This window comes from Podarcis pityusensis (assembly GCF_964106645.2).
Source record: "Podarcis pityusensis genome assembly, chromosome: 5".
Taxonomy (NCBI): Eukaryota; Metazoa; Chordata; class Lepidosauria; order Squamata; family Lacertidae; genus Podarcis; species Podarcis pityusensis.
In genome coordinates, this window is record NC_138032.1 from 81,345,895 (window position 1) to 81,368,357 (window position 22,463).

Consider the following 22,463-nt stretch of genomic DNA (forward strand, 5'->3'; position numbering starts at 1 on the left):
CTCTACATTATACTGCTGAGATGAAGAATACTTGAGTTAACCGGGAACGGATTTACGTGTGGAAAGCCTGTGAGCTCCCATTAATTCTGATTCTCAAAACAAGTTCCTGGGCTCATAATTCTTGTATTCTAAGTGTATGGCTTTTGTACTAAGCTCTTCATTGCTGTATCCTAGGTTCTAGTTAAAGGGAGGGAAGCAAATCTCTTGCTGCATGGTGCCTGCGACTTGCAACCCCCTTATTGGGCAAATATTAGTTCTGAGTGGGCAACTTGGATGGGTAAAATAGCATGGTATTTACACCTCTTCTCCAGCACCTCAAATAGTTCTGAATCTCTACTCCCCTCCCCTCGTTTGCTGTTTTCAAACCCAACAACAGATGACTATTACAGTTCTCCCAACATCAATCCCAAGCAGTGACAGACCTACATTTTGGGGGTCCTGAACTTGAGCTGTTCTGGGGGCCCCTTCACAACTAGTAATCAGTTCTGGGTAACCACTGTTGTCGTCTTCAATGGGGTTGTTCCCTGACAGATCACCACATTTAAAAAATCAGATTTAGATTAGAATTTCTGCTCTGGGTTGTCACATGTGTCAAAGTCTCTGGTGTGAATATAAATGTTTAAGAATGTGGACTAAATTCAGGTCTGGGGCCCCTCTGGGATTTGGCGCCCAGAATCTTAAGAGTCATTGGTTTCGTAGGAGATCTCTCCCCGATTCCAAGCTGCTCTCTGTTTAACATAGGCAAAATACTGGAATCTAGATGCTAGAACAGCTCTGGAGAGAGAGATAAATGTAATACAATAGATAAAAGGCAAGATTAAAACAACACCCAATTGAGATCAAAAAGCTAAGGTTGGAGGATAAAACCTGCAATAAGGACAACTAGCTACAACTAGATCTAAATGTCTTCACCTGACACATACAAAAACATCAAAGTGATGCCAGGCAAGCCTCTCTGGGAGTGGAAGGTGCGGGATTTATTTCCCCACATCCATCTCTCTGAATGAGGGAAAGAGTTGAGTGGTGGAGAACAGAGGGCATCATTACGCAGGAGAGACTGCTAAATCTTAGTAAAAGGAGAGGTACTAGGTGGTGAGTCATCCGGTGTGGATGAGGAAAGACTGCAGCGTTATCTGCTGCCCTGGGTGGAATCTACACATAAAAAACACTCTGCAAATGCTTTTTTTAAAAAAAACATTTTGAAAAATATATTGAATTTCCCATAGCTCACCAAAAAAATGTAGTTCTTACTTGAAAAAAAGTTTCTTTGCCGATTCTGAGTCAGCATACCTATGAATAGGGTTTATAGGTACACTTAGGGAGGGTCCCTTGTGTTAATTTTCTTAGGCAAAAATAACAAAGAATGTACCAACAGAGAACCATTCTTGATTAACAAACTGCCAGGGACTGGGAACATGCATTGTATGAGCTGGAAGGTTTCAGAAAGTTTTCAGTTCCTTTGAGGATCGGAGGCAACTATCGGGTGTAGGGTGGAGCGGCAGGCTATTTGGATGCCGCAAGTCCCTGAAAGGCAGAGGAATATGGCCACGTGAAAGTTGTGCGTATAGAAAGACAGAAAGAGAAATAGTTGAAGTGAAAAGAAAGGAAGCACCAGCAACGTTTGAAGCAAGCCTAGGAAACAGAAAGCTTGCTTTCACTCAGAATGCAACCCCGTTAGGAACAGAAGTGAACAGCACAAGCAACGCTGACACCAAACCCTTCATAAATCAAGCATAATAGAAACATCGCCACCCACCCCCACCCATATCCCCACCCTCCATCCGTTTTTTTTTCCCCCCTAATGTCTCAACAAATGAAACGGATTTGTAAAAATGTTACATGTAAAAAATACGAGAGACATTTCACATAATGTCTGTAAAACAAGAAAATATTTAATAAAAGAAGAAGAAGAAAGAAAGAGAATGCAACCCCCTTGCAGTTACAAGCGATAGTGCATTGAGACTGTGTAGATTCAGGATTTGGTTGCGACGTCTGTCCGGGGCTGAATACTCTGAGCATCTAACATCAACCGCTTGGGCTTGAAAGATCTACTGACTTCTTGGCAAGAGGAGTTTGCCTTCCCTTTATTTGCAATGGTGTTACTCACATTCTTCCCTTCAGGTTTTTGCACCGCCTAACCTTAACGAAAACCTCTAAGCGGCTTACGAAAGCATGAACATGATCGATAAAAGTCAAAGTGAAAAACACGTAATGCAATTACAGTTAAGCAAAAACCAACGATTAAAAGGCATAGCAACTTTTTGCAGGTAAAGGAAAGGAAACAAAGTTTATAGCAGGCGCCGAAAAGGGTGCAGTGAAGGCGCCTGCTTCGTCTCAAAAGGCAGGGGGTTTCAGAGTGTACTTGCTGCATCTAGGCTTCTTGGGCAAAGCCTTTCAACATGCCTAAGTCTTGGAGCATCTCTATCTGTAAAATGAAAGCTTCATAATAATATTTTTAAAAAATAAACCACAGTTGTGTCTGGCTCTCTCGCTCCTCAACCCATCCTCTCAATTCCCTTCTCTTCAGCTGTGCGCACTAATCTCAAAGCCTATGGAGCTATTTTCCAGTTTTGCTAAGGGGTGATGCTAAGGGAAGGGTGCGCTCCAGCCCATCTAGAATGGTCAAGCAGCGCTTGAAAAGTGAACTTGAAACTCGCTCCTCCCCAAAAGCCGCCTCCCCATTGGAGCGCTTCTCTCCAAGGAAAACGCGCCGGCCAATTGGCAGCCAGGAGGGGCTATAAAGGCGCCGAACTCCCGAAACCTGGAGCGGGCCTTGAGGAGCAAGGGCAATTTTGGAAGCGAAAACCAAGTTTGTTGGAAGAGAGCGAGGCAGCGCTTTTGCAAGATGAAAACTACCAACAGCCAAGGTAAGAATAGAGGATTGTTAAGAAGATTTTTAGTTCACTTGTCTTTAAAAAATTGCTCAAATGAATGATATAAATTCAGGGTTATAAATTCAACGGTTTTTATAAATGAAGGGTGTTTCTGTTTCTGGGTCAGGATATAGGGAAGACTTTCAAAGACCCATTTGTGGTAGCCGGGGAGGGATTACACAGGGGCTCAAATGTCTTCGGTTGGAAACATTTCGCAAGATTGGTTTGCACATCTTTACTTATAAGCATGAAGCATTTACTGCATTTTCCTGCATGAAGCATTTGAACACACACTTTCTGAATGTTAAATCCCTTTCACATAAACGGGATTAAATTTCCCAATAAACGTGGTTGGGATCAGTTGCGACAAAGGATGGCAGGCATAGAAATAAGAGTTAAATTCGTACGCTTTGGCTTTTCATTCAAGCCTTGTTCCGAGCAACCGGAGGTTTATTTAAAGGCCACAAAGTGCGTGGAAATCAATGTCCTGTAAAAAGCGAAGGCTTTGCCCTTCTGCGCTCTGCCGGGTGGGTGGTCAGCGGGCGGTTGAATGAATTGCCACTGAAGCCGGGGGTCGTTTTACGCAGTGTAACCTCAGGCAGCGCCCGATTCTGGGGGACTTGCTCCCGGGCAAGTGCAGGCGATGCAGCTTCAGTTTAAGCTTGCCCAGCGCTTCCTTCAGATTTGCCTCTTTGTCTTTTCCCAGGAGGAAGCTACCCCAAAGTCGGAGGAGATAGGAGAAAAAGGACCGTTTTCACCCCTGCCCAAATCGAGCTTTTAAAGAAAGAGTTTGAAGAGAACCAGTACCCCGGATACGAGACCAGGGAGGCGCTGGCGAGGTGCATCGGAGTCGAAGAAGATCGTGTGCACGTAAGAATCGGGATGGTGGGGGCTCCCAAGACTTCTCTAAACCGCACATACTGGAACAATTTGAAACGCTCCGCATAATCCTTGCGTAGTTGGTTCACCCGTGTGCCTCTCAGCTTATCGCGAAAGGCGCCTTGTTCAAGAGCTAACTTCCTCTTTCTTGGTTCTTTTTTTTGGGGGGGGGGCGTATCGTGGGTTCTGGGTTTAAATCATTTTTAAAAAATCTTCAGAGACCCAGCTTAGAAATCTAATTTCTGCAATGGATGGGCTTAGTGCTAAAAGTACATTAAATCTGGTTTTATAGGCTGCCTTTGCAGCCTGATCCAGTTAACACTAACTCCCAAGGTAATGTGCAGAGGACTGCAGCCATAAGCAGCTTGCACTGGGGAGCCTAAAACGAGTTAAGCTGCATTGCTTTTTCTGGCAAGAGTTGAGCAAGTATTTAGTTCTCTCCTACAGAGAAATTGGTATTTAGAAAATATATAAATACACTTCCCTGCCTAGTCCATTACCCCCAGGACACTTGGGAGGCTGAGGCAGAAGACCCCAAACTGGGCAGGTCTTCTGAGTGAGCCATTTAAAATTAGTGTTACTAAGTTTATTGAATGTTTAAAACAATTGTCAGGCATAAAGTGTTGCCTTCCAGCAGAAATGCACACAAAGATGTTAAGTCTTGTATGCAGCCATCCACTTGGCATTAACAAATGCTTGACAATTTCTTACAGATGAAGCTTACACCCACAGGTAAAGTGAGTCTTGTGGAACTGTACACTTGTGCAGCTTTTAAAGGTGGCTTTTTCTGATACTGTAGAACAAAATACAGCCAAATAGCAGTATTTAGTCATTCCAACTTAGAAGCTTTATATTTAACAGTAAGTGGAGATTATGTACATGGGATATATGAATGTGGAGCTGAAGATAGTAAAAAAATGCTGCAGAGAACTAAAGAGAAACCCCAGAGGAATAAGCATAATTTATTAAATGTAATTCTCTCTGTTGGATCAAAAAGACATATTCATGGTAACAATGTCTTCTATACTGGTTCTCTCCTTTCTTCTGTTCAGGTCTGGTTTCAAAACAGAAGGGCCAGAACACCAAAGAGGATTGATTCCAGGATAAGGATCGGGAACCATGCTGCAGCTCCTTATAGCCGGAGTGAAAGAACCCGTCCAAGAAGCAGCCTGGACAGCAGCCCAAGAAGCAGTCCAGGAAACCTCCAAAATATTCACATGCAACAATATTACCAGCCACACAACTTGCATTATGCTGAAAGCTATGGAGGAGCAGGGTTGTGGCAGCCACCTCTCAACAGCACGCAACCAGGAGAGTGTGCCCCGCAACAGCAGAGCTCCCTGGAATTTGACCCTGCTTATTACCAGCAAGCTGCTTTTTGTGGAACTGGGCTTTCTGAGACTTCCCAGGCGAGCAACTGCCCAGTTCCATATTACGGTGAGGAGATGGTGAGGCAGCCTCCACCATCATCTGATAACTTCTTCATGGCATCAAGCACTTATACTCCCTGGTCTGCAACGGGGAATTATTCAGCTACAAATCCTGGACAAATGCAGAATGTTGATGGAAGTGCTTCGGACTCTCAGTTTTTCTCTTTAAGTCAGGTTCCAGATTAGCATCTCAACTCCTTCCTTGCTATCCTGTACATATTTTCCAAGCTCCCTCTTTTAATGCCTTTTAATGTATGACTTCGATGTTTTGAATAAAGTTTGTTCCTTTACTAGCTTGTCTGGAGTCTTTCTTTAACTTTCCTTTTACTGAAACATTCACTTTCCTTTGTGCAAGCATATAAACATGGGCTTAATTTTTCCATAGAAAAAAGTCAGTTGTGCGGTACATGTGGTTCTAGAGATAAAAGGTCAGGTCTTCTAATGGCTGAAATATTCTTGAGACACATTTTAATGCACCAATGGCATTCTGTCCCTTTTCTTCTCTTTTTAAGTCTCTGTATCTGAGGCTACGGTAGGTGGCAATAAATGTGGTGGGACGTTGCTGTATTTTCTTTGTATGCAAAATAATGTTTGTAGATCCTGCTATAAGTAGATTTGGTAACACTTTTCTGTGTTAATAAGTTTGGTTTCCATTAATGAGTCTTCCATTTCTAAAAAAAACAGAAGTTTGAGATGGGGATATAAGGTTTAATTGATTTTCCTACCATAAGTGTGTTAAGTTGCTCTCCAAAGCTTTAAAGACATATAAGTTTAAGTTGTATGTGCCTTAGCCTGCAACATGGGCATTTATATCTATTAAAAACTTTGTGGGGGGATATTGTGAACACTTCATTTCATTTTCTTGCTCTTAATCCCCCCCCCCCAAGGTTTGTGCTCTACTGCCTTCAAAGAAGCTTTATGGGAGGGTTGCCTGTGAACTAGAGGTACCACTGTATATGCCTGAGGGAAGATAGCCGCGCCCTGTGCTGGCGCCTGGGGAGCGGCTACGAGATAACCCTCAAGGGCTTCCCTCTCGACACTGTCTTCCCTTATTACATTCCCGCAGCATCAGCGCTATAACGAACGTCTTGCTGGGGCAACGGGGGGGGGGGCGGGGGTGTCCTTCCCGCTCCTCTTTCTGGTCCCAACGGCCGCCCCTCCCCCACTCCCTCTCGCGTCGCCGCGTAGAATCCAGGTTGGCGCCGCGCCCCGTTTCCCGCCCAAAACGCCCCCGCGCATGCGCCCCCGCCTGTCCTGCCTTCGCGCCTATTGGCCACGGCTTCCCCTGCGGCGTCACACCGGCCGCCCTCCTCCTCCTTCTCCCTAGTCTCCCCGCTTCCCCCCCTCCCCTCGGCCTCCTCTTCGCTCCCTCTTAACACAATGACCCCCCACCCCACCCCGCAGGGGGGACCCACCCAGGAGGCGAGATAAGCGCATTAGCATGTCTGGCCTCTGAGGAAGGCTGCCTCCTCTCGCCTTCCATGCTGCTCCTTTCATTCCTTCGTCCTTCTGCTCCCCTGGGGCCCCTCCAGGCTCAGCGGGGGGGGGGGGGGCCGGCTGCGCTGCCCTAAATCCGCCTCTGCTTGGGAGCTGGATCTTCCTCACTTCCACTTCTACCCCACTCCAAATCTGCCTCTACAGCAGCCTCGGGGCAAAGAGGAGGCGCCACTGGTCTCTTCCCGCCTTTCTTCGCCATTTGATCTTGATCCCCCAACAATCTCCATTCTTCCCTGGGGGGGGGGGGCAGTTTTGGGACTCGTCTCAGGGGACCAAATGTCTTGGGCCGGCCCTGCTGACCCCCCTGCAGGAGTAAGTCTGGCCAAGGTGGCTGGGACGTCAGCTCAGGCAAATGCAACCCAGGGAGGATTTCACCCTGAAGCCTGTGCCCCCTTTTCATCTTTGCCTCCTTCTGAACCTGCCCCTGGGAATTCGGCTGGTGTTTTTCTCCCTCCTTCATAAGGAAAGCCCTGAGCACTAGCATTCCCTGGGCGGTTGCCAGATGATGAGGGGTGAGCACTCTGCACATGCCTCGGAGTAAACCATTTACCAGCGTCTGTTAGATTCCCTTAGGTGAGAAAAAGGGTTTCTAGAGTGATAGCCTAGATAGCCCAGAACTCATTGGAGGAAGAGTAAATGGTGACCACCACAGCACTGTCGAAAAGGAGGACAGTATTGGGGGTTAGGTTGCTATCGGTTTTCTGCCCAAAATCCCTAATAGAAAACACCCCTCGAGTTACAGCAAAGGTCAGTCTATTGAAACTGCCCCCTTAGGCGTCCTCCCAGTGTTAATTCAACACGTATTTCCGAGCAGAAACTTGACCTCCTGGTCTCTGTGTTTCAGTAGACATGAAGTTTAAATGTTCATTAAAACAACCACCATCACAGCGCTAATCTCAAATTGGCATGGCTACTGTTCATATTACGAAGTTACTTTGTGGTACATTCTGCTTTGAAATTTGTCAAATTACAATTTATGCGGTGAAACATTGTGATCTTTCAACCTTGGAGGAGAAAGGGACATAAGGTATAAACGAACTAGTAATAGTTTGAAACTGAGCTATGTATTTGATACCTAAACTTTGCTTGCTTGTTTTCCTTTTTTCGTCCTCCTACAAATAAAACCTATTCAATGTTCCGGGTTGCTATGTTCTTATGGTTTTTATTTACGGAATTTATACGCCGCCCTTCGGAGCCCAGATCGGCAAACAGAAACAGTACACACTTTAGAAACAAAAACAAAGCAAAAACATTTCGAACATTAAAAAAATAACAATTTTAAACACCTAAAAGCAATTTCAGTTAGGAAGAATCCTAAAAGTAATTATAGGAGGTTTGTTGGTTTGTTTTTTAAGCTATTCTTCTGCCCGCTGATCTCGGGGTTGTCAGGAACATTATTCAGCAGCCACCAAATGCCTGAACAAACAGGAATATTTTCAAATTCCTAAGGAAACGCAATAATGATGAAGAAGGGGCAGCTCACTAGAGAGAGCATTCCGCAACCGGGGAACCTCTTTAAATGGGCTGGCCGTCCAGATTGAATTAAAGCAATTTAAACCAGCTACAACGGCACCGTCATTTTATTTATTTATTTAGGTTTTTAAAAGATTAACGTACGAATCCTAACTTGCAGGTACCAGCTTGGAAAAGGCATTCTTGGTGCAAGGAACTCCTCTTCTAAGATGGCGGGTGACCTTGCATATCCAATGCACCGTTTTTAAAAGAACGTAAGCTGTTTCCTAAGTCTTCAAAACCAGCAAAAAATGAGTGCAAATTTAATCATATGTTAATAAAATATAGCTTGCTTACATAGCTTAGATTTCTTTCTTCGGTTACCTCCGCTCTTATGTATACAGTATTATTCGCATTTGATACGATTGCTGGCAGTTGCCAGAGCCTCCATCCAAGGCGATGTACTAATTTATTTAGACGGCAGATGCTGAAATGAGGGGTATTGGAATTAAGTTGTTCCAAGCTTCTTTGTCGATATGAAAAAATTTATACTTGGTTCTTTTTAGAACAACAACAAAACCTTTTTAAAAAGGAGAGTACCCGTTTAAGATACGAAGTGTGTGCTAAAGTGTGTGGGGGGGGGTGTTCTTTGGTTGGACCTCGCAAGTGTCATTTTTGTACAATGCGGGTGTGGCTTGGCAAAGAAAAGGTGTAGTAGGCGCCCGAAAGATCTCTGCCCCCCCCTCTCTCCCTCTCTCTCCTCTTCCGTTCAGATGAAGAGTCAATTGCCAAAGGGGTGTCGACGGAGGGAGGGGTTTGAGCCAGTTTGGCAAAGCAACTGATTTTTTGAAAGAGAATGTAACTGTTTCTATTGGTTGAGAAGCAAGGGTGAAACGCAAAAATGATGAAGACGGGGCAGCTGACTGGGAGGGCATTCCGCAACCGGGGAACCTCGTATTGGTTGAGAAGTAAGGGTGGGGTGACTCCCTCGTATTGGTTGAGAAGTAAGGGTGGGGTCGCCCAACGGAGATAAATGCCCAGACCGAATCCCCTGCAGAGTGAACGAACCAGAGGGAGTTTTTTTTTCATGATGGCAACCAACAAGGAAGGTAAGAGAAACTTTTAAAAAAATGATTATTAAGCCCTGAGCTTTCCATGTCGGGAGGAACATCGGCAAGCGTCGCTTCAGTTTAAGCTTGCCCAGCGCTTCCTTCAGATTTGCCTCTTTGTCTTTTCCCAGGAGGAAGCTACCCCAAAGTCGGAGGAGATAGGAGAAAAAGGACCGTTTTCACCCCTGCCCAAATCGAGCTTTTAAAGAAGGAGTTTGAAGAGAACCGGTACCCCGGATACGAGACCAGGGAGGCGCTGGCGAGGTGCATCGGAGTCGAAGAAGATCGTGTGCACGTAAGAATCGGGATGGTGGGGGCTCCCAAGACTTCCCTAAACCGAACGTACTGGAACAATTTGAAACGCTCAGAATAATCCTTGCGTAGTCGAAGGCCTTAGTTCTCCCGGGTGCCTCTCAGCTTTTTTTTTGGGGGGGGGGTGTATCGTGGATGTAAAGGCTTTTTGTAAAGGGTGGGTGGGTTGTGCTCCCTCCTTTTCAAATTTAGGAAGAAATTGTGCCCATACTTGTTCAGAAATCATGGTTCCTGATTAAGGCTTCCTTTTCCTTCCAAGTAAATTTATGCACAGCACGCATTCATTTAATGCAGATTCTGAGTTTTCTGAGATTCTGTCCCCAAACAGAGCAGAACAAATGGGTAGGTCTTCTGAGTGAGGTATTTAAAATTACTATTACTATATTTATGGAATTTTAAAAACAATTGTCTTCCAGCACAAATGCACACAGAGATGTTAAGTCTTGTATGCAGGCATCCACTTGGCATTAACAAATGCTTGACAATTTCTTACAGATGAAGCTCACATCCACAGGTTATACTTCAATAAAGCGAGTCTTGTGGAACTGTACACTTGTGCAGCTTTTAAAGTGGCTTTTTCTGATACTGCAGAACAAAATACTGTACAGCCAAATAGCAGTATTTAGTCATTCCAACTTAGAAGCTTTATGATTAACAGTAACTGGATATTATGAACATGGGATATTTGAATGTGGAGCTGAAGATAGTAGAAAAATGCTGCAGAGAACTAAAGAGAAACCCCAGAGGAATAAGCATAATTTATTAAATGTAATTCTCTCTGTTGGATCAAAAAGACATATTCATGGTAACAATGTCTTCTATACTGGTTCTCTCCTTTCTTTTGTTCAGGTCTGGTTTCAAAACAGAAGGGCCAGAACACCAAAGAGGATTGGTTCCAGGATAAGGATCGGGAACCATGCTGCAGCTCCTTATAGCCGGAGTGAAAGAACCCGTCCAAGAAGCAGGCTGGACAGCAGCCCAAGAAGCAGTCCAGGAAACAGCCAAAATATTCACACGGAACAATATTACCAGCCACACAACTTGCATTATGCTGAAAGCTATGGAGGAGCAGGGTTGCGGCAGCCACCTCTCAACAACACGCAACCAGGAGAGCACCTCTCTGCCCCGCAGCAGCAGAGCTCCCTGGAATTGAACCCTGCTTATTACCAGCAAGCTGCTTTTTGTGGAACTGGGCTTTCTGAGACTTCCCAGGCGAGCAACTGCCCAGTTCCATATTATGGTGCGGAGATGGTGAGGCAGCCTCCACCATCATCTGATAACTTCTTCATGGCATCAAGCAGTTATACTCCCTGGTCTGCAACGGGGAATTATTCAGCTACAAATCCTGTACAAATGCAGAATGTTGATGGAAGTGCTACGGACTCTCAGTTTTTCTCTTTAAGTCAGGTTCCAGATTAGCATCCCAACTCCTTCCATGCTATCCTGTACATATTTTACAAGCTCCCTCTTTTAATGCCTTTTAATGTATGACTTCGATGTTTTGAATAAAGTTTGTTCCTTTACTAGCTTGTCTGCAGTCTTGATTTAACTTTCCATTTACTGAAACATTCACTTTCCTTTGTGCAAGCATATAAACATGGGCTTAATTTTCCCATAGAAAAATGTCAGTTGTGCGGTACATGTGGTTCTAGAGATAAAAGGTCAGGTCTACTAATGGCTGGATATTCCTGAGACACATTTTAATCCACCAATGGGCTTTCTGTCCCTTTCCTTTTCTTTTTAAGTCACTGTATCTGAGGCTAGAGTAGGTGGCAATAAATGTGGGGGTTATATATAAGTTGGTATATTTTCTTTGTATGCAAAAGTATATTTGTAGATCCTGCTATATGTAGATTTAGTAACACTTTTCTGTGTTAATAAGTTTGGTTTCCATTCATGAGTCTTCCATTTTTTAAAAAACAGAAGTTTGAGATGGGGATATAAGGTTTAATTGATTTTCCTACCATGAGTATGTAAAGTTGCTCCCCAAAGCTTTAAAGACGTATAAGTTTAAGTTATAAATGCCCATGTTGCAGGCTAAGGCACATACATCTATTAAAAACTTTGTGTGGGGATATTTTGAACACTTTATTTCATTTTCTTGCTCTTAATTCCCGCCCCACCGCAAGGTTTGTGCTCGACTGCCTTCAATGAAGCTTTATGGGAGGGTTGCCTGTGAACTAGAGGTACCACTGTATATGCCTGAGGGAAGATGGTGGCGCCCTATGGGGACCGGCTGCGAGATAACTCTGAAGGGCTTCCCTCTCGACATTGTCTTCCTCTTTCTGGTCCCAACGGCCGCCCATCCCCCACTCCCTCTCGCTTCGCCTCATAGAATCAAGGTTGACGCCGCGCGCCGTTTCCCGCCCCCGCGCATGCGCCCCCGCCTGTCCTGCCTTCGCGCCCTTTGGCCACGCCTTCCCCTGCGGCGTCACACCGGCCGCCCTCCTCCTCCTCCTCCTCCCTGGTCTCCCCGCTCCCCCCCCCTCGGTCTCCTCTTCGCTCCCTCTTCACACAGACCCCCCCACCCCACCCCACCCCGCAGGGGGGACCCACCCGTGAGGCGAGATAAGCGCATTAGCATGTCTGGCCTCTGAGGAAGGCTGCCCCCTCTCGCCTTCCCTTCTGCTCCTGTCATTCCTTCGTCCTTCTGCTCCCCTCTGGCCCCTCCAGGCTCAGCGGGGGGGGGGGGGGACGGCTGCGCTGCCCTAAATCCGCCTCTGCTTGGAAGTTTTTCCCCCCTCTTTTATTTTTGGTTGATCATGATTTTTAATTATTATAAATCAAGACAGATCCATTTAGTCAGAAATAAGTCCCTCTCAATCCCGCCTCTGCTTGGGGTCCCCTGTGGCCCCTCCAGGCTGGGGGGGGGGCTGGGCTGCCCTAAATCCGCCTCTGCTTGGGAGCTGGATCTTCCTCACTTCCACTTCTACCCCACTCCAAATCTGCCTCTACAGCAGCTTCGGGGCAAAGAGGAGGCGCCACTGGTCTCTTCCCGCCTTTCTTCGCCATTTGATCCCCCAACAATCTCCATTCTTCCCTGGGGGGGGGACAGTTTTGGGACTCGTCTCAGGGGACCAAATGTCTTGGGCCGGCCCTGCTGACCCTCCTCCAGGAGTAAGTCTGGCCAAGGTGGCTGGGACGTCAGCTCAGGCAAATGCAACCCAGGGAGGATTTCACCCTGAAGCCTGTGCCCCCTTTTTCATCTTTGCCTCCTTTTCTGAACCTGCCCCTGGGAATTCGGCTGGTGTTTCTCTCCCTCCTCCATAAGGAAATCCCTGAGCACTAGCATTCCCTGGGCGGTTGCCAAATGCTGAGGGGTGAGCACTCTGCACATGCCTCGGAGTAAACCATCTACCAGCTCCTGTTAGATTTCCTTAGGTGAGAGAAAGGGTTTCTAGAGTGATAGCCTAGTAGGTGCCTCCAGAACTCATTGGAGGAAGAGTAAATGGTGACCACCACAGCATTGGCGAAAACGAGGTCACAGATATCATTCAATGGGTCTGTGCTAATTTAAGGTAATATTCATCCTGATATTTGGAAGTATGGTTGATTCCCACCCCCCTCAATTTTATTATTTTATCTGTTTGTAAATCACGTTGCAGTTTTTTGTTTTACAATCAAGTGGTGTATACATTTAATGAAATAAACAAATGGCCAAAGGCAACTTAAAAATTTTATTATTTTATCTGTTTGTAAAACAAAAAACTGCGAAGTGGTTTACTATCAAGTGGGGTATACATTTAATGAAATAAATAAACAAATGGCCAAAGGCAACTTAAAAACAATTACTGTAGTTTAAATAGAAATATAATACTTCTCACCGTATTTTGGTGACCTGAATGCCTGCTTAGTCTGCTGTCCAAATGCTGACTGTTGGTGGGCATTTGTTTGAAAACTGCAGCTAGACTATAAAGCCCTTCCAAGAATGGTGTGTCTGCTATGTCTCTGTTCCAGCACTCTTTTGTTTCATCAAATTTCCACTATACTTTTCTTCAACAAGGCTACACTTTCTGAAAAACAACCTATTCACAATAGGCTTCAGAAACCACAAAGTTACTGTCTAACAAGCTGCAGATTAACACACTCACACACATTAGTTAATTACAGATTGTTCTAAAGAGCACCCACAATGAAGTATGATTTCTGGTAAAATATCTTATGGTGAAAAGAATTTTTAGGTAAACTTAATGCATGGAAGAGTTATGGGTATTTAAAGAGCTTAGATGGTTATTTAAAGATTGCTCTTTCAAAATATACATTGAGCTTTTGAAGGAAATGTCAAGACACAACTCCAGTTTTTCTGATATCTGCAGGCTTAACACATTGCCCACAGTCAAATTGGACTTATTTGAGTAATATAATAATTTTAATATTTGAAACGGAAATGAGATGAAGTGGGTGTCGATCAGGGAGAGAGAGCTTTATTGGCAGTAGGATCCCAGCTATGGAACAGCCGCCTCAGTGAGTCTTTCCTTTCCAGTGAGTCTTTATCTTGTCTATATCATCTAGTGAAGACCTTTTGGTTCACCCACATGGTTTAATTCTTTATTGAAGCTTGGGTGTTTTATGCTCTCTGTGATGCCATCCATATAAGTTGCAAAAGAAGTTTTTGGTTCTCTTTTATTTTTGGCGAAGGCAAAGTGCAAGGGGGAAAAGTTCAATGATTTTAGGATTGTAGCTTTCAAAAGTGTAGATTAGTGGGAGAGAAATTTTTCTCTATCCACTTTCTCCATGCAATGCAAAATTTTATAAATTTCTGTCATGTCATCTCTTATCCAGCTTTTCTCTAAACTAAATAATCCCTAATGCTCCAACCTTTCCTCATTGTTCCATCCACTTTTTCACTCTGCCGGCCCGTTTCTGAATTATCTGAACTGGAGATCTGTGATAACGCATCACATGCTTGTATGCATAGGGTGGGATGGGGGGCGCAACTAATCCCTTCCCCACTCCCCACTCCAGTCCTAATTGCTTTCTAAATTGCTGTTTCCTTCGCACGGCAGTGGTGGGAAGAGGATGCGAAGAACGCTGGGTGTTTTACAGTACATCACAAAGGATTGCTGACCTCCCCTCCCGTGTTTATAAACACAATAACCGCAAAATAATCCCCCTCCCCCTCTACTACAAATAGTTCTGAATCTCTACTCCCCTCCCCTCCCCTCGATTGCTATTTTAAAACCCAACAGCAGATGACTATTACAGTTCTCCCAACATCAGTCCCAAGCAGTGACAGACCTACATTTTGGGGGCCCTGAAGTTGAGCTGTTCTGGGGGCCCCTTCACAACTAGCAATGAGTTCTGGGTAACCACTGTTGTCATCTTCAATGGGGTTGTTCCCTGACAGATCACCACATTTAAAAAATCAGATTTTGATTAGAATTTCTGTTCTGGGTTGTCACACGTCTCAAAGTCAGTGGTGTGAATAAAAATGTTTAAGAATGTGGATTAATTCTGGTCTGCGGCCCCTCTGGGATTTGGCGCCCAGAATCTTAAGATTAATTGGTTTCATAGGAGATCTGCGCTTGCGTATCCAATGCACTGTTTTTAAAATAACGTAAGCTTTTTTCTAGCGTAAAATGAACGCAAATTTAATCGTCCATTAATAAAATATAGTTTGCTTACTCAGCTTAGATTTCTTTCTTCGGTTGCCACCGCCGTTATGTTTACCGTCTTATTCGCATTTGGTGCGATTCCTGGCCGTTGCCACTGCCTCCATCCAAGGCGATGTACAAATCTATTTAGACGAGAGGGGATGCTATGAGGGGTATTGGAATTAAGTTGTTCCAAGCTTCTTTGTCCATATGAAATAATTTATACTTGCTTCTTTTTAGAACAACAACAAAAACTTTTTAAAAAGGAGAGTATCTTTGTCCAGGGCACAGCCTGACTCCCTCCTCTGGCAATCTTCGCGGAGCTCTGGCCCAATGGTTGCCATTGGTTTGATTTGAATTAATTTTATAATGAATGATTTTAGAGTGTTGCGTTCTGTTGTACTGTTTTACTGTTTTATTGTTGTTAGCCGCCCTGAGCCCGGCTTCGGCTGGGGAGGGCGGGATATAAATAAAATTTATTATTATTTTATTATTATCCATTTAAGATAGGAAGTATGTGCTACCTGGTAAAGGGGGGGGGTGCGTGTTCTTTGGTTGGACCGCAAGTGTGATTTTTGTACGATGCAGGTGTGGGACACCCCACTTTATTCAGTTCTGGGGTAGTTACTTGCACTGGCTTGGCAAAGAAAATGTGTAGCAGGCGCAGGAAGGTTCCCTCTCTCTCTCCCCTCACTTCTGAATTCTCTTCTCTTCAGTTGCCTGCACTGGATAATGCTCCAAGTCGAAACGTGCCAACAGCGAAATATGAAGCACATCAACGCCGGTTTTTAAAATGTATTTTATTGCTTTTTCACATGCAATGAATACCATTTAAAATGCAATAAAAGACATCAGCTAGGCTGTCGTTTCTTGGAATCAACAGTTTAAAGTTGGAACCACTGCTTAAAAGCAAGGGCTAAGGACGAAATCACAGACTAAAGTAGGTCAAAGTCAATTGGCGGCCGAAGAGTCAACTGCCAAAGGGGTGGCGAGGGAGGGAGGGAGGGGATTGACTCAGTTTAGCAAAACGACGGAAGAAAAGGTGACTCCCTCTTATCGGCTGAGAAGTAAGGGTGGGGTTCGCCCACCGGAGATAAATGCCCAGACCGAACCCCCAGCAGAATAGCAGAGTGAACCTGAGAGAGTTAGTCTCCATTTTTAAGGCAAAACCAATTCAGGAGAGAGCGAGAAAGAGTTTTTTCATGATGGCAACCAACAACGAAGGTAACAGAAACTTAAAAAAAAAATATTATTAATTCACTGTCTATAAACAACAACAACAACATTGCTCTAATTATTTATAGGGGAATGAGTAGGAAGGAAGATGATTTCTGTTTCATCTGGGTCAGGATCCCGGCGTAAGGAAGGCTTTCAAAGATCCATTTGTGGTAGTCGGGGAGAGATTAAACATGTCTCACTATTTCCTGGGAAGAAGCCCAGACAAGACTGCTTTGCACACCTTTATTCGTAAACACGAAGCATTTAGTGTGGGATGTAAACACAGGAGCAGTCAATGACAACATTCCTAGAGTGTACATGTTAGAACATGGGGTGGGATGTCAGTCCAGCAAGCAGGTAAACTTCCTGGGGAGGGACTTCCTCCGCATGTGACCAGAGGTGGGTGTGGCCTCACCTGTGCAGGTAATGACAAAAGCGCAGGGCAGGCAGCCATCTCTCTCTCTCTGCCATTTTCTTTGATGAGGAAACATCCAAGGATGCTCTCTTGGCTCCCAGCCAAGAGAGGAGATAAGGACTATCTTGCTACAAGATAGATTCTAAATGTATGTAACCTTTTAAAGTTGTCTGCCTTCTGGCATCATATTGTGAACAGAACGTGAGTAAACTCTTTTATACCTTTATAAAGACTGTGTCATGTCTTGTATTTTAAGAGGGAACAAAGGGGAAATTACCAGAGTAATTATTATAGAGGTTCTAGCGAACCTGTGCACACGTTACCGTTGCGAACTTAAAGGGGAATGTCTATAAACTCTGCTGATATTTTGGGAACTTGTTAGCACAAGTTGGATTAGGATATAATCTCACAATATATCCTCTCCTGCACCCCTGAACATTCCCACATTTAGTGCGTGGAAAGTGCGATCCTATACAGGACACACTTTCCTGAACGTTAAATCCTTTTCAAATAAACGGCGATTTAATTTCCCAATAAACGTGGTTAGGATCGGCTGCAGAAAATGAAGGCAGGCATAGAAATAAGAGCGTAAACTTCTTACTGAAAATTCTTTGGTTTGTTTTCATTCAAGCCTTGTTCAGAGCAACCAGAGGTTTATTTAAAGGCCACAAAGTGCGTGGATTTCAATGTCAGGTACAAAAGCCTTCCTGTAAAAAGCGAAGGCTTTGCCCTTCTGCGCTCGGCCGGGTGGGTGGTCAGTGGGGCGGTTGAAAGAATTGCCACTGAAGCCGGGGGTCGTTTTACGCAGTGTAACCTCAGGCAGCGCCCGATTCTGGGGGACTTGCTCCCGGGCAAGTGCAGGCGATGCAGCCCCGAGCTTTCCATGACGGAGGAAGATCTGCAAGCGTCGCTTCAGTTGAAGCCGAGCGCTTCCTTCAGATTTGCCTCTTTGTCCTTTCCCAGGAGGAAGCTTCCCCAAAGTCGGAGGAGAAAGGCGAAAAAGGACTGTTTTTAGCCCATCTCACGTCAAGCTCCTAAAAAAGTCGTTTGAAGAGAACCCGTACCCCAGATACGAGACTAGGGAGTCGCTGGCGAGGTGCATCGGAATCGAAGAAGATCGTGTGCACGTAAGAAGAGGGATAGTGGGGGTTCCTGGGACTTCCTTAAACCGCAAATACTGGATAAATTTAAATCGCTCAGAATAATTCTTTCATTGTCATTCAAATGCCTTAGCTCTCCCTGGTGCCTCCAAGCTTAACGTGAAAGGTGCCGTATTCAAGAGCCAACTTCCTCTTTCCTGGGTTTTTGTGGGGTTTTATGGGGGGGGGCTGTTGTACCGTGGATGTAAAGGCTTTTTGTAAGGGGCGGGTGCGTTGTGTCCCCTCCTTTTCAACTGTAGGAAGAAATTGTGCCCATACTTGTTCAGAAATCCTGGTTCCTGATTAAGGCTTCCTTTTCCTTCCCACTCAAATTATTGGAGGCACATACTTTCAAATATCAAAGGTTCTGGGTTTGAACAGTAAAAACTCTTAACAGACCTGGTTTCAACTCTAATTTGAGGCTAAAACCATCTGGTTTTCTGGGCCGCCTTTATAGCCTGATCCACCTGACTGAACTCCCAAGGGAGTGTGCATAGGATACTACTATTAGGATTGCAGCATTCAGCACCTTGCATTGAAAGATCAAATGTGCAGCATTCAGTTCGTACCACACTTAAGTAACATTGGTTTTCTAGCCAATGTCCCGCAAGTCCCTAGTTCTCCCACACTGAAAAAATTACACCACATGAGGCACAAATATTTGGCGGTCCTCTGAGCTAGAAAGTGAAATTATGACCTATCCATTTGGAAATAATGGGCATTTTGTTCTCTCCTTTCTTTTGTTCAGACCTGGTTTCAGAACAGAAGAGCGAGAACAAAGGTTCCAAAATAATGATCAGGAACTGACCTACAGCTCCTTATAGCTGCTGTGACAGAAGAAGAAGTCCATTAAAAGCCTGGGGAGCAGCCCAAAAAGCTGCGCAATAACTCCAACGCAGCAATATTACCAGCCATGCAGCTTCCATTATCCCGAAAGCTTTTGATCAGACCTGGTTTCAGAACTGAAGAGCGAGAACAAAGATGACTAGGTCCAAAACAATGATCAGGAACTGAGCTACAACTCCTTATAGCCACTGTGACAGAAGGAGAAGTCCAAGCATTCCAAGAAGCAGCGCAAGAAGTCTGACGCAGCAATAATACCAGCCACGCAGCTTCCATTATCCCAAAAGCTATGGAGGAGCAGGGTTCTGGCAGCCACCTCTCAGCACCACGCAACCAGGAGAGCCCGTCTATGCCGCACAGCAGCAGAACTCCTAGGAATTGAACCCGGTTCATTACCAGCCAGCTGCTGTTGGTGGAACAGGGCTTTGTGAGACTTCCCAGGAAAGGAACTGCCCAGTTCCATATTATGGTGCAGAGATGATGAGGCAGCCTCCACCATCGTCTGGTAACTTCTGCACTCCATCAAGCAGTACAATTCCCTGGTCTGCAACGGGGAACAGTCATGCAATGGGGAATTATCCAGCTGCATATCCCGTGCAAATGTTGCCTGAAGATTGGCAGCAAAATTGGCAGCAAAATTGGCAGCAAAGCAATATCTTTCCTTCTCCCGACGCCTTCAAGGGTTACCCATCCATATAAATCCCCCCCCACTTTTATATTCTGTATATTTTAAAGTTTTTCAATAAAGTTTGTTATTTTAATGCCTTTGTCTGGGATCATCATCTGGCTTTCCTTTTACTGAAGCATTCTCTTCCCTTTGCCCAAGCAAGCTAAAAGCACTTGTATATTGAAATAAAAAATAAAAGCTGAACAATTGGCCACTTGTTCAAATAAGGGCCACAGTCAAAATCTGGGGTTGGAACAATTGGGGAAATGTTTCAAAAGTTTCCAATTTTGCTTTTGTTTTTGTTGGGTTGATATGGGTTAAATGTTTAGTTGGGGTTGGCGGTTATTTTAATTTGGGTATAAGTATAAACTGTTCATTATTGTTATTATTATTATTTATTATTACTATTGGTTTCTTGGTTTGCTATTTATTTGTTTTGTTTTTTAATGTTTGATGCATTGTGTTGTAAGCACAATGCATTTTTGTACTCTTTGCAGAAAACAATAAACCATATATGGATATAGATATATACGTGTGTTTTTCTGCATGTGATTCTCTGGGGATGGATTTTTCTGAGCCATGCCTGTCTGCCATGCTACATAATGCACTCCCTTTTTGAAATGTTGCCTGAATACAGAAAGGGGTTGGTTCTGCCGGATCCCCTCTCTGCTTTTGCGTGCAACTTCCACGAAGGAAGAGTTCACCCAAATCAAAACGCTCAGTAGCTTGATGATGCGACTCAGACATTGGGTTAAATCAGGGGATTCAAAGTGTTAAATGAGGAGGCTATTGGAGAGTATTGGCAATGCCTTACATGATTCCAATCTGTTTATAATGCTACACAATTATCACTTCATCATTCAGTATTTCCTCTTGTCCCTAATCTTAAACCAAGCTAATCCTTGCTGAGCTACTGACAACCAGACAAGGGACCAATTTTGCTTATGCGGTTCAGGGTTTGCTTTCCAGCCAAATGGTTCTGAAACCGGGTTTCAATTCCACGAGCTTATTTCTCTATTTATATCCCACCCAGGGGCGCCCACTTGAATAGAACATTGGGCGGGGGGGGGGGCAAGGGACCTGGGCCCAAGAGTTGGCTCCTAGGACCCCACCTTTTTTCCCCTGGGACCTTGAGGCGGCCCACCTCCTTTTTCCCTCTCAGCCCCCGACACCCCCGTGAGGGACACCAGCCAGAGAGGCGGCGACTGACGCAAAGGCACCCGAGTGAGCTTCGGGGCTGGTAGTAGGGTGTGTGTGTGTGTGTGTGTGTGTATAGGGATTGTGCTGTGTGGTTGTGTGTGTGTGTGTGCGCGCGCAGGGATTTGAACCCTTCCTGCCTCAGGCCAACACGCAGATACGCCGCCAAATATATACATGCCTGAGGGAAGATGCCGCCGCCGTGCCCTGTGGTGGCGCCTGGGGACCGGCTGCGAGATAACTCTTAAGGGCTTCCCTCTCGACATTTTCTTGCCAGCTATAAAGAGACTCCTGCTGCGGTGAGGCCTCGGACCATCGGCTGGGTGAGGACTGCAGGGCCTGCTCCCTTCCAGGGCCTTCTCCAACTGGCCCAGGCCCTTATTTGGAACAAACTTTTGGGGATGCTGGGAAGTGTTCTGCAATTGCTTCCCTGTTCCAAGTGGTTAATGTGTTTTAAAATGTCCTCAAGCAGTCGGTGGCAATTTAAATTTGTATTTCTTTTTTTCCTTTTTTCCTTTGTTGGGGGTGGGTGGGTGGGATGCATATTTGGTTGGGGATTAATTTTAGTATAATTGTTCTGTTTTTGTTTTCTGTTGTTTTATTGGTTCTGTATAGTTTGTGTTTTGTTTTTAAGGGGCGGGATCAGGGCTGCCTGGGAGTGGGGCCCCAGCCAACACGATGGCTGGGACAAGTTCCACAGGGGGGGAAGCACTGGGACATCCGATCTCGGTGATCATGGGCAGGAGGAGGAGTTACGCTAAGACCAGACCATGTCATTACCGAGGAGGCAGGTTTAGTCGTTGTTTGAAGACTATCCCTGCCTCCGGGTCTGGCCTTGACCGGATGGATACTGGAATCAACAGGGGAAACCCACATAACCTGAAGGTGTTGCTGTGTAATGCCAGGTCAATGATAAATAAAACCACTGCCATCCACGACTTGATTGTGGATGGAGGATTTGACCTGGCATGTGTGACAGAGACCTGGTTGGAGGAAGCAGATGGGCCTGTCCTTGCTGCCGCTTGCCCACCAGGTTTCTCTTACACACAGCAACCCAGGTCATGTGGGCGGGGAGGGGGGGTTGCAGTGATTTTTAGGAAGTCATTAGTTTGCATCAGGCGTCCTACTGGGAAGACCCAGTTTTCTGAGTGCATGTTCTGGAAGTTGGGCAATAGGGGCAGTACAGGATTCCTTTTGGTGTACCGACCTCCCCGCTGCACCAAGGATTCCCTGTCCGAGCTGCTGCAGGTCGTGGCGGATGTTCTCCTGGAGACACCTAGTTTGGTTGTCCTAGGGGATTTTAACATCCACGCCGACACGACCTTACAAGGGGCCGCTCGGGACTTCGTGGAAAGCATGGCCTCCATGGGGCTGTCCCTGAATAAGTTGGGCCCAACTCATAGTCATGGACATGCCTTAGACCTGGTATTCACCTCTAGTGACGTGGGTGATCTGACACTAAGTAAAAGCGAAACCAAAGAAGTGCCATGGTCAGATCACTTCCTGGTGCAACTGGACTTCTCCGCGACCCTTCCCCTCTGCAGGGAGGTGGGACCAATTCGGAAGGTCCGCCCCCGCCACTTAATGGATCCAAATGGTTTCCAGAGAGTGGTAGGGGATGCTTTATCCCATGTTGATGGCCTTTCAGCTGATTCCCTGGTGGCCCGCTGGAATGCGGAGTTAACCAGGGCTATCGACTGTCTGGCTCCGAAGCGCCCTCTCCGATTGCATGGAGCCCGGACAGCCCCATGGTTTTCTTCGGAGCTGAGGGCGATGAAACAATCGCTGAGACGGCTAGAGCGTCGGTGGCAGAAAACTCACTCTGAATCTGACCGGAC

At 45.5% G+C, this 22,463-nt stretch overlaps 3 protein-coding genes and 1 long non-coding RNA gene across 13 annotated transcripts in view; 2 read left to right on the top strand and 2 right to left on the bottom strand.

The window, feature by feature from the left end:
* The window catches only part of LOC308477552 (uncharacterized protein), a 192,329-nt gene that overhangs the window by 92,017 nt on the left and 77,849 nt on the right, over positions 1-22,463 (bottom strand). The gene's annotated exons all lie outside the window — the stretch shown is intronic.
* Positions 1-22,463, top strand: part of LOC308477547 (uncharacterized protein) — an 83,178-nt gene that overhangs the window by 47,633 nt on the left and 13,082 nt on the right. The window contains exons 3-5 of one of the 7 annotated variants that reach the window (XM_081006269.1): positions 2,671-2,867; positions 9,372-9,535; positions 10,402-11,320. The exons of 2 other annotated variants lie outside the window; for them this stretch is intronic. In XM_081006269.1, coding sequence (XP_080862395.1) covers positions 2,846-2,867; positions 9,372-9,535; positions 10,402-10,971 — 756 coding nt within the window. In that variant the 5' untranslated portion in view covers positions 2,671-2,845 and the 3' untranslated portion in view covers positions 10,972-11,320. Of the gene's footprint in view, positions 1-2,670; positions 2,868-3,579; positions 4,439-4,804; positions 5,473-9,371; positions 9,536-10,401; positions 11,321-22,463 lie in introns of those variants that run through there. 4 more of the 7 variants (XM_081006270.1, XM_081006271.1, XR_013986623.1 and 1 more) reach the window with 4 other exon arrangements.
* LOC308477567 lies at positions 1,871-5,087 on the bottom strand. Its single transcript, XR_013986639.1, has 2 exons — positions 5,056-5,087; positions 1,871-1,992 (listed from the first exon to the last, which is right to left on the bottom strand). It is a non-coding gene; the product is annotated as an uncharacterized lncRNA (long non-coding RNA).
* LOC308477546 (uncharacterized protein) overlaps positions 16,109-22,463 on the top strand; it is a 70,480-nt gene continuing 64,125 nt past the window's right edge. Inside the window, exons 1-2 of one of the 3 annotated variants that reach the window (XM_081006267.1) lie at positions 16,109-16,370; positions 17,743-17,906. In XM_081006267.1, the coding sequence (XP_080862393.1) occupies positions 16,244-16,370; positions 17,743-17,906 (291 nt within the window). In that variant the 5' untranslated portion in view covers positions 16,109-16,243. The remainder of the gene's footprint in view (positions 16,371-17,742; positions 17,907-22,463) is intronic. The other 2 variants (XM_081006266.1, XR_013986620.1) reach the window with 2 other exon arrangements.